The sequence below is a fragment of the Hevea brasiliensis genome, chromosome 17 (assembly GCF_030052815.1).
Source record: "Hevea brasiliensis isolate MT/VB/25A 57/8 chromosome 17, ASM3005281v1, whole genome shotgun sequence".
Lineage (NCBI taxonomy): Eukaryota > Viridiplantae > Streptophyta > Magnoliopsida > Malpighiales > Euphorbiaceae > Hevea > Hevea brasiliensis.
Genome location: NC_079509.1, coordinates 37463076 through 37478624, shown reverse-complemented (window position 1 = coordinate 37478624; position 15549 = coordinate 37463076). Strand labels below are relative to the sequence as shown.

At 30.9% G+C, this 15549-nt stretch overlaps 1 protein-coding gene across 1 annotated transcript; it reads right to left on the bottom strand.

Annotated features, from left to right (window-relative positions):
- Nucleotides 1-671: 671 nt before the first annotated feature.
- Nucleotides 672-13364, bottom strand: LOC131175558 (uncharacterized). The gene is made up of 2 exons (XM_058140180.1): nt 11542-13364; nt 672-1635 (listed from the first exon to the last, which is right to left on the bottom strand). The coding sequence occupies exon 1, from the start codon at nt 13290-13292 to the stop codon at nt 12348-12350; it is 945 nt and encodes a 314-aa protein (XP_057996163.1). The 5' UTR covers nt 13293-13364; the 3' UTR covers nt 672-1635; nt 11542-12347.
- Nucleotides 13365-15549: the final 2185 nt, after the last annotated feature.

Below are 15549 nucleotides of genomic sequence, written 5' to 3'. Positions count from 1 at the left end.
GCATGTAACCTTAGAAATAATTTTTGAAATTCAAGGTTTTAATGCCCTTTATTCACGCTTTCACTACTTCATTATGCATATATAAGTTACAAATTATTTAATTATTACACCTTAATACTATAATAAATAGCTATTATTGTTGTTGTTATTATTATTATTATAAATACCTGAAATGTTCAATTTAATTAAAGAAAGGAAAAATTAAGAATTAATTGAACTAATTTATTAATTTTACCTAATAAAAATATATACTAATTTTATATATGTTATATTTTCACTTTCTGATAAAGAAGTGGTCTATATTTTTGTAAAACAAATTCAAGAGGAGATAAGATTTTAAATCTATCATATTTATACCAATTGGTAATTTTTAATTAAATTTATTGATGATTATTTTTCTATATTTAATGAAAGTTGTAATATACAATTATTATATAATTTAATTTTCTAAACACAGTATATATATATATATATAGGAATGTATTCATAGGAAAATGATATATAACACTTTCCTCAAAAAACTTGTCACGTGTTACTTTCTATAAATATTAAACTCAACTTAACTCAACTCAACTCAACTAAGCCTTTATCCCAAAAATTTGGAGTTGGCTATATGGATTCGCTTTTTCCACTCTGAACGATTTTGAGTTAAACCTCAGAAATGTGTAATACTTCTAAGTCATGTTGTACTACTCTCCTCCAAGTCAATTTAGGTCTACCTCTTTTTTTCTTTCTATCCTCTAACCTAATGTGCTCTACTTGTCTAACTGGAGCATCCGTATGTCTACGCTTCACATGACCAAACTACCTTAATCTCCCTTCTCTCAACTTATCTTCAATTGGCACAACTCCTACCTTTTCTCTAATACTTTCATTACGGACTTTATCTAGTCTAGTATGGCCACTCATCCACCTCAACATTCTCATCTCTGCAACTCTTAACTTAGATGCATACGACTCTTTCAGTGCCCAACACTTACTACCATATAACATAGCTGGTCGTATGGCTGTACGATAAAATTTTCCTTTTAATTTATTGGGAATCTTACGATCACATAAAACTCCCGTGGCACGTCTCCACTTCAACCATCCAGCTTTAATCCTATGACTAACATCCTCCTCACATCCCCCATCTACTTGAAGGACTGAGCCTAGATATTTAAAGTGATTACTTTGGAACAGTACCACTCCATTCAAACTAACTCCTTCCCTATCACCAGTTTGGCCTTCACTGAACTTGCAATGCATGTATTCTGTCTTCGTTCTACTTAACTTAAAACCCTTTGACTCTAAAGTACTTCTCCAAAGTTCTAGCTTCCTATTGACTCCTTCTCGTGTCTCATCTATCAGAACAATATCATCCGCAAACATCATGCACCAAGGAATACTCTCTTGTATATGTTTCGTCAGTTCATCTAAAACTAATGTAAAAAGGTAAGGGGATCCTTGGTGTAATCCAATTGAGATCGGAAAATCTCTTGTGTCCCCTCCCACTGTGCGCACAATAGTAGTTGCTCCTTCATACATATCTTTCAATACTTGTATGTACCTAATAGATACCCTCTTTTGTTATAGCACATTCCATAAGACCTCTCTTGGAACACTATCATAAGCCTTCTCCAAATCAATAAAAACCTGTTAGTAGTATGCCCTAGAGCATATCATTTAGTATGTATCTTGTACATATTTTTATTAATAAAAGGCATTTCCACTTTTCCGTTTACATAATATATTTATGTGTAATAGAAAAGGTTCATTGATATTTTGTTAGAAATATTATTCTTAAGTTGTTAAGAATATGAGTGACAATATTTCTAGCACAAAGTATCATAAATAGGTTCACAATCGAGGATACTTCATAACAAGGACATGACTTATCCAGAAAGATTGTATTCATGTTTGTTCCCAAGTTATTTATATGAGATATAAATAAGATGGAATGGTGAGTCTCATGCCATATAACAAACATGATAGGCACTTATAAACCAGTGACACTTATGACAAGCACATGGAGTTTACTCTTGTCAATGTTTTGTCATAAATCATATCAGTGCATATAATCTTTAGACCTGAGATAGCACAGTTATCTTGTATATAGGTAGTTTGAGTTTGATACTGCTTTCATACTTGTACTATGTATGGGTATATGGGCATGTGTTGGCTCCAGCTAGTTATATATGGAGGTAGGTGTTGATCAAGAAGGAATCTGTTCCTCTAAGTAAATAGAGATAAAATCCTATGTTCATTTAATTGTTCTTGATGTTTTAAGTTCCTGGCCAGGACAGATAGATTTATTCAGAAAAGAGTTTCTGATGAGAAAAATCTTTTAATCAAGAACTGGAATTAAAAGAGAACATAATATTCATAGCAAATGGAGTTTGACATAAACCATGACTCCAGCTTGAGTTGGGATTTTGTAACAGAGAGATTCTAGTGCATGGTAACATATGATTATAGGTTCATTTAAGGTAAATCTTATTACTAATTGGGTGGCCATGGCATGCTATGCTAGGTGTTAACCATGGTCTATGAGGTTCATAAAATGATTTAGAGAAATCATTTATGGTAAGAAAGAGTTGATGATATTAAGAGTTGATATCATGTCTCATTGCCAATTAGTGATGAGCCTAGTAAGTCACACACATACACAAGTTATCACCTATTTAAATATGATTTAATTAATTAATTAAAGAGTTTAATTAATTAATTAAATAGATTTAGTTTGCAATTAAATTGCAAAGTCCCTAGCATGACTTGAAACCAAATCTAGATTATTGGATGTGTAGTATAAATTAAATTTATATTTAAAGTGTTTAAATATGAATTTAATTGATGAGAAATTAATTAATAGAGATTAATTAATTAATTTATATTTGATATAAATTAATTAGAAGAAGAAAATAATTATTTTGGGTTAAGAACTCAAAATTAAGACAGGGGCATTTTGGTCATTTCACAGTGTGACACGTGGCACCATGAGATGGTGACACATGGCATAACACATAAGCTTGCCAAATGTTTTTTTAATCATGTAAGATGATTAAAATCAAGATTAAATATAGGTTTGACACTTGGCACAATGTGATTGGGTCACTTAAACCTAGAGCTAATCAAAAGGTGACATGTGGCTAGGGTTTAATGTGTTAACCTAGCTATTTAAGTGTGGTTATGAAAAGAAAACATAACCAGCAGCCTCTCCTCTCAATTGTCACGCCACTTTGAGCCTCTCCAGCTATTTCTCTTCATCTCTCATCAATTCAAAGAGATTAGCCATCAATCTCTTGAATTAAGAACACTAGAAATTGTTTCTAGTGTCCTGTTTACATCTCTAATCTCTTAAAAGGCAGAACTTGAATTTCTAATTAATAGAAAAGGCTTTGGAAGCTGTTCAAGGGCTTCCATAGGTGTTCTTGGTGTGGACAAGCTAGAGGACAACATCCGTGTCCTCAAGACGAATCTCAAAGCGCGAACCACTGCAGCACATCAAGAGGTTAGTGTAATCGTTTTTGATTTAATCTAGGGTTCCAAAATTAATTTGATTAATTTTAAAATCTTAAATGGCAAATACAGATCCAAAAACATATTAAAAGAGTTTTAATATGTTGTTTATCATTGAAATCAAATAGATAAAAATAAATCTTGCATGGTGCATGTGACTCTAGGTGAAAATTTTTGAATTCAATGGTATAATCTTGTGTTTTTCACGCTTCCGTTCCTTCAATTGGTATCAGAGCCACTATATTTGCCATTTAGATTGTTGATTATATAATTTAATTGTGTGTTTGATCATGAGATCAAGAGATTCATTGCTGGTTGGATCATGAGGTGTGGCGGCACACATGGTGAAGCCACCATTGGTGGCGGCAACAATGGTTCCTTGGGTGGTTCAAGGTTTGGCTTTTAATTCTGCAATTGTTGTATGATCTAAGGCCTATTCTTTGACTAATTAAAGTGTTTAATTAGTTGTTTTAATCACACAATTAAATTATGATTCAAATCAGATTTTTAAAAAAATTGTTTGAATGTGATTCAAATCTGAATTTTAAAAGTTGTTTGAATGTGATTCAAATCTGAATTTTTAAAATTGTTTGAATCATATTTAAATCTGATTTTTTAAAATTGATTCAATAAAATTCAGATCTGATTTTTAAAAAAATATTTGAATGTGATTCAAATCTGATTTTTTAAAAAATGTTTGAATGTGATTCAAATCTGAATTTTTGAAGTTGTTTGAATGTGATTCAAATCTGAATTTTTAAATTTGTTTGAATGAGATTCAAATCTGAATTTTTAAATTTATTTGAATCATATTCAAATCTGGATTTTTAAGTTGAATATGAGATATTTAATTTAATTTAAGTATGTATGTTTTATTTAATTGTTAAATAGTGATATGCATGATGGATGATCATGGACTATAAAAGACCAATGTGATTGGATTTATTTCTTTTATGTTTCTTTGGGATTGTAAATTAATTAATTTATTTTGGGCATGTATTATTAAGTTTGTAATATTTTTGGGTTATAATTTCATTTATTTAAGTTCTTGTAAATTCGCCTTGGTATGCCAAGGATTACTATGTAATATTGGATTGCAAGAAGTTCAAGGAGGTCAAGAGCATTGGTGGGACCAGTGGGAGGAATTCAATATCAAGTGTTGATTATGTACTCCTTCAGCAACTCTTGTAAAATGAATGAATGAAATGCACCTAGGAATGCCCTGATTCAATTCTTGGTGGCTCAGAATTGAATCCCTTAGAAAGTCCATGATCATACCATATTTACTGCTTATCCATGAATGCATGAGATGTATGAGAATGTATGCAATTATATGATATATGCATGCTAAATGGATAATGTGCAAAGTGAGACCTTAATAGTAATTAGGATGGCTATAAAATCTTCCAAACAAATGATTAAGTTGGAAATGCTATAATTAAAGTAATTATAACATAAGCCCTCCATTGGGGCAATTATTTTAAGAAATTTTAAATAGTTGCATGAGATGCAATTAATTTAAGAGATTTTCTTAAGAATAATTGTTAAGCATGAGATGTTGTAAATATGTAAATGGTTTGGTGGCCAATATTGGATGTACCTGAGGACATTAAAATTATTTGCATAATTACTGGCTCAATGGGATCAACTTAACTAATGCAAAATAAGTCAATAATGGATGTACCTGAGATTTTGAGCATTAGGGGCTAGGTAAAGGATTGAACCTCACATGAGATGTGATGGGCAAGGAGTTACTCACTTATAGTTTATTGTAATTCCAATAATGGATGTACCTGAGGATGATCAATACAATTATAAGAATTCAATCACCCACTAGAAATCCATCCAACTAGGATTTCCGTTTTCTACTTTGGAAGTGTAGGATTCGCTAAGTTAGTGGGAGGACTAATTTGATTAAAAGACCATAATCATTTTGGTTAATTACATGATACATTTACTAATTAATCTGGTTATTTTCTCAGTTAATTTTCTCGATAAAAATGAGCACAAAACAACCACCACCATCCAATATCCTTGCAAGCATACTTGATCACAACAGTTGACAGACCTAATGCATGCGATTGGCTAAGAAATTTGAAACTTGTCTTGAACCATGAACATATAGGATATGTTCTAGATTCAAATGTTCCTGGTCCCTTACCTCCAGAGGCCACACAAGAGGAACATGAAACTTTGGACAAGTGGAAGGAGCATGATATGAGAGCTAAGTGTTACATGCTTGCTTCTATGAGTAATGAGTTACGTAAGCAACATGAGAACATGCAGAGTGCGAGTGAGATCCTCCTTCACCTACAAGAGTTGTATGGTGAGCACAGCGAGAATGCTAGGTATGAGATATCTAGACTTATTCCGTATGAGGATGTCCGAGGGATGTAATGTTGGGGATCATGTCCACAAGATGATTCGGTGATTGAGCAGCTTGGAACATCTTGACTTCAACATGGATTTCCAACTACAAACGGATTTGATCCTTCATCCCTTCCTGAGTCTTTGGGAATTTTGTGACAAATTTCCATATGACTAAACAGAATGCACCTTAGCCGAATTACTCAACATGCTGGTTATTGCCCAAAAGAATATGCCGTGCAATAAAGGAAAAGAGGTAGCTTTGGTTGCATCTTCTTCACTGGAAAGTCCAACAAGAAGAAGGGCAATAAGAAAAAGAAACCTCAGATTCTGGTCCTTCCAAGAAAATAGCTAAGCAGAAAAGGAAGACTAAAGTCGATGGAGGCAAAGGAAAGTGTTTCCATTGCCAAAAGGATGGGCACTGGAAAAGGAACCGCCTGCAGTATCTTGCTTCTCTGAAGGACAAGAAGGATACACCTTCTAAGGTATGTCCATATCTTGTTATTTAGATTCTAATGATACTTATAGTTCATCTACTTGGGTTTTAGATACTGGTGCAGTTCTCACATTTCTAATGATATGCGGGAACTAGCAAACAAGACTTGCGTTCTCAAGATATTAGAGTCGGATTGGCAATGGCTCAACTGTTGAAGCTTTAGCCATAGGATCTAAATCTTTTACATGTTTGGACATGTTTTGTGTTTGGATAATATTTTATATGTACTGATGCTTTTAAGAACATCATTTCTATATCTAGGTTGATGAAATGGCTATGAATTTCATTCACAGATGATGTTTGCAATATTTATTTTGGAAATAAATATGTTGGTTCGGTTATATGAATGATGGTCTTTATTATTTGGATAATAATGACAAACACAAATTGAATGCAAGTGATCTAAAAGAATACAATGCCATGGTGAAAACCAACTCAAGTTCAAAATATATTTGGCACTTAAGGTTATGTCATGTTGCAGAAGATAGGATTGCAAAATTGGAGAAAATGGGGATTCTATCCTCATTGGTCCAACTTGTGAATCTTGCCTTCAAGGCAAAATGACTAGATCACCCTTTGTTGGACAAGGGCTAAGAGCTGAAAATATTTTGGAACTAATACATAGTGATGTATGTGGTCCGTTTAAAGAAATGGCTAGAGGGGGCTTTCATTATTTTATTACCTTTACTGATGATAAATCAAGGTTTGGGTATTTGTATTTGATGAAATACAAACATGAATCCTTTGAAAAGTTTAAGGAATTTAAATCTGAAGTAGAAAATCAAACAGGAAAAAGTATTAAAGCTCTTCGATCAGATCGTGGAGGTGAATATTTGAGTACTGAATTTGATGAATACTTGAGAGAGCATGGCATTGTTTCTCAGCTGACTCCTCCAGAACGCCATACGGCTAAATGGTGTATCTGAAGGAGAAATCGTACCCTATTGGATATGGTACGTAGTATGATGAGCTATACCGATATGCCAATCTCCTTTTAGGATTTGCATTAGAATCACTTTATATATTCTCGAATAGGATTCCATCAAAATCGCTTTCTTCCACACCTTATGAGATATGGCATGGAAGAAAACCAAGTCTTAAGCATGTTAAGATTTGGGGTTGTCCTATATCAAAAAGTGAACACCGATAAATTGGAGACCGGATCGTAAAGAGGTCAATTTGTTGGATATCCAAAAGATAGTTTTGGATATTATTTTGATTTGCCTACTTCACAAAAGGTTGTGATAAGTAGAGATGCCACATTTCTTGAACAACAGTTTGTTCAAGAAGGAGGCAAAGGAAGGCAAATAGAGTTAGAATTGGAGAATTCGACCAACCAGCATCGGATGGATATAGATCCATCTAGTCAACCTATACCCATTGATGAAACATCTACAACTGTTCCTCGTAGAACAACCGTGGTATCTCACCCACGGTGAGATATGGTTTTCTTCATGAAGAAGAACAAGAGTTGTCTACTCATGAAGAAGTAGATCATGGAGATGATCCACTTACCTATGAAGAAGCTATATCGATATAGACTCTTCAAAATGGATTGATGCTATGAAATCCGAGATTGATTCCATGTATAAGAATCAAGTTTGGGATCTTGTTGACCCATCAAGGTATTGTACCTATAGGGAACAAATGGGTTTTCAAGAAGAAAATTGGTTCGATGGAAAGGTAGAGACCTATAAGGCAAGGCTAGTAGCGAAAGGGTTTCGCCAAAGGCAAGGAATAGACTATGAGGAGACTTTCTGCTTTGTTGCCATGCTTAAATCAATTAGGATTTTATTAGCAATAGCTGCATACTATGATTATGAGATTTGGCGGATGGATGTCAAAGCGCTTTTCTCAATGGATACATTGAAGAAAACATTTTCATGGAACAACCTAAGGGATTTGAATCCCAAGATGGTTCCAAGGTATGCAAGCTAAAGCGATCCATTTATGGGTTGAAACAAGCTTCGAGGAGTTGGAACATCCGTTTTGATGAAGCCATTAAATCTTTTGGTTTTATCAAAAATGAGGATGAGCCATGTGTATATAAGAAGGTTAGTGACAAGCTATCACTTTCCTTGTCTTATATGTGGATGACATACTGTTGATGGGTAATGATACAGGTATGTTGACGACTATAAAGGTATGGTTGTCAAATACATTCTCCATGAAAGACTTAGGGGAGGCAACCTATATTCTTGGGATTCGCATCTATAGAGATAGAGCGAAAAGAATAATTGGTTTATCCCAAAGTCTATACTTGGAAAAGGTGTTAAAGAGGTTTAACATGCTTGATTCCAAGAGAGGATTGTTACCAGTGAGACATGGTATCCACCTTTCTAAAGAGATGTCTCCAAAGACACCTGAAGAAAGAGATAAGATGGCCAGGATTCCATATGCTTCGGCTATTGGAAGTTTAATGTATGCAATGTTGTGTACTAGGCCGGATATCGCATATGCTGTTAGTTTGACTAGCAGGTATCAATCCAATCCAGGTTTGGAACATCGATAGTCACAAGAATATCCTTAAGTACTTGAGAAGAACTAAGGATTTATTCTTGATTTATGGAGGTGGAGACTTGCAATTGGATGGTTATACTGATTCTGATTTCCAATCAGATATCGATGATAGAAAGTCTACCTCTGGATATGTGTTCATTTGTAATGGAGGTGCAGTCAGTTGGAAGAGTTCCAAACAGAGCATGACTGCAGATTCCACTACTGAGGCTGAGTATATTGCTGCATCAGATGCTGCAAAAGAAGCTGTTTGGATAAAGAAGTTCGTGACAGAACTTACAGTAGTTCCTTCCATTGAGTCAGCAGTTCCATTACACTGTGACAATAATGGAACAGTCATACAGGCTAAGGAACTAAGGTCTCACCCAAAATCCAAACACATAGAAAGGCACTATCACATTATCAGAGATATAGTTGGGCAAGGCGATATAGTCATGCAGAAAAATAACATCAGCTGAAAAATTCAGCTGATCCATTCACTAAGCCTTTGTCATAAGCTCAGTTAGACTGACATCTTGAGAAGATGGGTCTAAGATATTGTAATGAATGGCTCTAGTGCTAGTGGGAGATTGTTAGTAGTATGCCCTAGAGCATATCATTTAGTATGTATCTTGTACATATTTTTATTAATAAAAGGCATTTCCACTTTTCCGTTTACATAATATATTTATGTGTAATAGAAAAGGTCCATTGATATTTTGTTAGAAATATTATTCTTAAGTTGTTAAGAATATGAGTGACAATATTTCTAGCACAAAGTATCATAAATAGGTTCACAATCGAGGATACTTCATAATAAGGACATGACTTATCCAGAAAGATTGTATTCATGTTTGTTCCCAAGTTATTTATATGAGATATAAATAAGATGGAATGGTGAGTCTCATGCCATATAACAAACATGATAGGCACTTATAAACCAGTGACACTTATGACAAGCACATGGAGTTTACTCTTGTCAATGTTTTGTCATAAATCATATCAGTGCATATAATCTTTAGACCTGAGATAGCACAGTTATCTTGTATATAGGTAGTTTGAGTTTGATACTGCTTTCATACTTGTACTATGTATGGGTATATGGGCATGTGTTGGCTCCAGCTAGTTATATATGGAGGTAGGTGTTGATCAAGAAGGAATCTGTTCCTCTAAGTAAATAGAGATAAAATCCTATGTTCATTTAATTGTTCTTGATGTTTTAAGTTCCTGGCCAGGACAGATAGATTTATTCAGAAAAGAGTTTATGATGAGAAAATCTTTTAATCAAGAACTGAAATTAAAAGAGAACATAATATTCATAGCAAATGGAGTTTGACATAAACCATGACTCCAGCTTGAGTTGGGATTTTGTAATGTAGAGATTCTAGTGCATGGTAACATATGATTATAGGTTCATTTAAGGTAAATCTTATTACTAATTGGGTGGCCATGGCATGCTATGCTAGGTGTTAACCATGGTCTATGAGGTTCATAAAATGATTTAGAGAAATCATTTATGGTAAGAAAGAGTTCTGATGATATTAAGAGTTGATATCATGTCTCATTGCCAATTAGTGATGAGCCTAGTAAGTCACACACATACACAAGTTATCACCTATTTAAATATGATTTAATTAATTAATTAAAGAGTTTAATTGATTAATTAAATAGATTTAGTTTGCAATTAAATTGCAAAGTCCCTAGCATGACTTGAAACCAAATCTAGATTATTGGATGTGTAGTATAAATTAAATTTATATTTAAAGTGTTTAAATATGAATTTAATTGATGAGAAATTAATTAATAGAGATCAATTAATTAATTTATATTTGATATAAATTAATTAGAAGAAGAAAATAATTATTTTGGGTTAAGAACTCAAAATTAAGACACATGTTCATTTTGGTCATTTCTCATTGTGACACGTGGCACCATGAGATGGTGACACATGGCATAACACATAAGCTTGCCAAATGTTTTTTAATCATGTAAGATGATTAAAATCAAGATTAAATATAGGTTTGACACTTGGCACAATGTGATTGGGTCACTTAAACCTAGAGCTAATCAAAAGGTGACATGTGGCTAGGGTTTAATGTGTTAACCTAGCTATTTAAGTGTGGTTATGAAAAGAAAACATAACCAGCAGCCTCTCCTCTCAATTGTCACGCCACTTTGAGCCTCTCCAGCTATTTCTCTTCATCTCTCATCAATTCAAAGAGATTAGCCATCAATCTCTTGAATTAAGAACACTAGAAATTGTTTCTAGTGTCCTGTTTACATCTCTAATCTCTTAAAAGGCAGAACTTGAATTTCTAATTAATAGAAAAGGCTTTGGAAGCTGTTCAAGGGCTGCCATAGGTGTTCTTGGTGTGGACAAGCTAGAGGGACAACATCTGGTGTCCTGAAGACGAATCTCAAAGGCGCAGACACGCTGCAGCACATCAAGAGGTTAGTGTAATCTTTTTTATTTAATCTAGGGTTCCAAAATTAATTTGATTAATTTTAAAATCTTAAATGGCAAATACAGATCCAAAAACATATTAAAAGAGTTTTAATATGTTGTTTATCATTGAAATCAAATAGATAAAAATAAATCTTGCATGGTGCATGTGACTCTAGGTGAAAATTTTTGAATTCAATGGTATAATCTTGTGTTTTTCACGCTTCCGTTCCTTCAAAACCATGTGTAGATCTTTCTTCACATCTCTATATTTCTCCATCAAGCTTCTAATGAGAAAGATCGCTTCTATAGTTGAACGACCGGGCATGAAACCAAATTGATTGAGAGAGATAGAAGTATCATGACGTAGTCGATGCTCCACAACTCTCTCCCACAACTTCATAGTATGGCTCATGAGTTTAATTCCCCTATAGTTTGAGCAACTCTGTATGTCTCCCTTATTTTTAAAAATAGGTACTAAAATACTCTTCCTCCATTCATTAGGCATTTTCTTTGAGTTTAGAATCTTATTAAATAATTTAGTTAACCATGCCACTCCCATATCTCCCAAATACTTCCACACTTCAATTGGTATTTCATCGGGTCCACAGGTTTTACCCACTTTCATTCTCTTAAGTGCTTCCTTTACTTCTAAAGATCTAATCCTTCTAGTATAATTTACATTCTTTTCTATTATTCTAAAATCTATATTCACGCTATTTCCATTTTGACTATTATTAAAGAGATCATTAAAATAATTTCTCCATCTTTCTTTAATGTCCTCATCTTTCACCAACACTTTTCCTTCTTTATCCTTAATGCACCTAACTTGATTGAGATCTTGACATTTCCTTTCTCTACTCCTTGCTAATCTATAAATATCTTTCTCCCCTTCTTTAGTTCCAAGTTTCTCATATAACTTTTCAAAGGCCTGTGCTCTTGCTTGACTAACTGCCTTTTTTGCCTCTTTCTTTGCTATCTTGTACTGTTCATATGCCTCATTATTATCACATTTAGGTAATTTCTTATACCATTCCCTTTTTCTCTTCACTGCCTTTTGTACTTCCTCATTCCACCACCATCTCTCTTTGAGGGTGGTCCATGTCCTTTAGACTCTCCAAGTACTTTTCTAGCTACTTCTCTAATCTTTGATGCCATCTGTATCCACATATCATTGGCCTCCATATCTAGCTTCCATACTTCGGACTCGAGAAGCTCATTTTTGAACTTCACTTGCTTTACTCCTTTGAACTCCCACCACTTTGTTCGAGCTACACTATTTCTTCTGACCTTACTTGAATTGTTCCTAAACTTGACATCCAAGACCACCAACCTATGTTGACTTGTTAAAGCCTCTCCTGGAATGACCTTGCAATCCTTGCATAGAGCTCTATTTGTCTTCCTGGTTAAGAGGAAGTCGATTTGGCTTCTATGTTGCCCATTTTTTAAAGTCACTAAATGTGACTCTCTTTTTATAAAGTAGGTATTTGCTAGTATTAGGTCGTATGCCATAGCAAAATCCAGGATGCTTTTTCCCTCCTCATTTCGACTGCCAAAACCAAAACCTCCATGAACATTCTCATAACCTTGCCTATCACTTCCTACATGTCCATTCAAATCTCCACCAATGAAAACATTCTCTTCATTCGGTATGCTTTGCATTAAATTATCCATATCTTCCCAAAACCTTTGTTTATTCTCACTGTCTAGTCCTATTTGTGGGGCATAAGCACTAAATATATTTATTGTTTCTCCTTCTAGTACTAGCTTTACTAGTATAATTCTATCTCTTACTCTTTTCATAGCTACTACTGCGTCTTTCAATGTTCTGTCTATGATTATACCCACTCCGTTCTTGTTTCTCTCCTTTCTGGTAAACCACAGTTTGTACCCTGAATTACCCACTTCCTTACTTTTCTCTCCTACCCATTTAGTCTCCTGAATACAAGCAATATTCACCCTTCTCCTTTCCAAGGTATCCACAAGCTCCATTAATTTTCCTGTAAGTGATCCAACATTCTAAGTACCAACCCTAATCCTCCTCCTATCCTGCTCCTTCCTAATTGGTCTCCTTCTATGATATCTTCTATTGTTTTCTATGTCTATCTTGTGTTCTGTTCCACTAAATTATTATTTTTTTTTAAATTTAATTTTTTAAAATTTAAGACATTTTGTTATTAAATACAATATTTATAAATTATTTATATTATTCTGTAAATACTAATTATTATTTAATTTTTAATTCTTCTTTTAATTATTATTATTATTTATAATACTACTTTAACATTTATTAGTGAAAATATTATTTTCTTTAAAATCTGATTTTTAAAAAATTAAGACATTTTATGATTAAAAATAATACTTAAAAATTATTTATATTATTTTTTTATAAATTCATTTATATAAAATATTATTTATCACATGTTACGTTTAGTGGTAATAATAATAATAATTTTAATAATAATAATAATAAAAGGTAATTGATGACAATTAATTTAAAGAGCATTGACTATTAATTTATGATTTCATAATTAATCATAAATACTCTTCTTTATATTAATTATTATTTTATTTTTTTTATTTTTTAATTATCATTATTATTTATAATATTGCCTTGGCATTTATATTCAAATTACTATTTTTTTAAAAATTAAAACATTTAGATATTAAATATATTATTTATAAATTATTTATATTATTTTATAAATACTAATTATTATTTTTTTATTTCCCTTATTATTATTATTATTTACAATATTAATTTAATATTTATGATTTCAATTATTATTTTTTTATTTTGATTTTTAAAAATTAAGATATTTTATGATTAAATATAATATTTAAAAATTATTTATATTATTTTTTTATAAATTCATTTTTACAAAAACATTAGTTATAAAAATAAAATATAGAGATTTGACTTATTTATAATTAGTATATATTATTTTTTATGTTAATAATTTAATATTCTTTTTATTATTATTATTATTATTATTATTATTATTATTATTATTATTATTATTATTATTATTATTATTATTATTATTATTATTATTATTATGGCCAATTTATGGCCATTTAATTGAAATGGCCAAGTAAATAAGAAACATTTTACTTTTAAAAAATTGAATTTAAAAGTTTTTGTTACCATTTTTCAATTCAATAATATTTAGTTATAAATTATTTTTTATTTAAATAATTTTCATTTGTTTGTCAATATATAGTATCATATAAGATTTTTTATACACATTAAGCACTCTTTTTTCACCAAGTATTTTTATTTAACCTAAATGTGCTTAAATGTTTTTTATATTTTATTATTTTTTTCAAAGTTATTAGTTATCATTCTCATAATTTATTTATTTAAATATATCTAATTAATATTTATTTAATTATTAATTTTTTAAATTTTCTTATTTAATATTTCTTAAACTTTGAATATCTTATTTCATTATAATTATATATCGAATAAAATTATAATTAATATTTTGATTATCTATATTTTATTATAATTAATTTTCACCAAAATTATTTTTAAATTTAAATTAAATATCTATATCTTAGTGCATAAATTATCTTTTAACTATATTTTTATATAGAAGTAGAATTTTAAAGATAAATTACAAATATAATAACATTGAAAATTGTATCTCTTAACTATATTTTTATATAGAAGTAGAATTTTAAAGATAAATTGTAAATATAATAACATTGAAAATTTAGCTACAAATAAAGATGATTAAGAACAATTAAAGTTACAATATTATAATCATGAAATCTGCCTTTTGAAAAATAGTTTATATTTATAGTATTTATTTTAATAATAGAAAATTATGACATTTTAAAATTATAACTTTTATGAAATGTATTTATTTTATATTACAAATTTATGTAAAGTGATAACTATTTTTGTCAAATAATTATTTTATAAAAAAATTGAGATTAATAAAAAAATGTACATTTAGATGTAGTAATTTTAAAAATAATATAATAAAATGTTATTTTTAATTAATAATAATATTATATATTTTCATTATTACTAAAATTAAATAATTCAATTCATCATTAGCAATTTGATAATTTTTTATTATATTAATAACAAAAAATATTATATTTATAAATTTTTAAAATAATATTATTTTCTCATTAATTTAATGTATTTTCTATAATTTATAAAAAATAAATATCGATTTATATAAATTATGAGACAAAATATAAAAATTTTATGAAATTTAAATTATTTTTCAAA

What these genes read in the sequence shown, in the direction of transcription:
- LOC131175558 (XM_058140180.1), bottom strand. Translation starts at nt 13,292, where the DNA reads ATGGAGCTTGTGGATACCTTGGAAAGGAGAAGGGTGAATATTGCTTGT.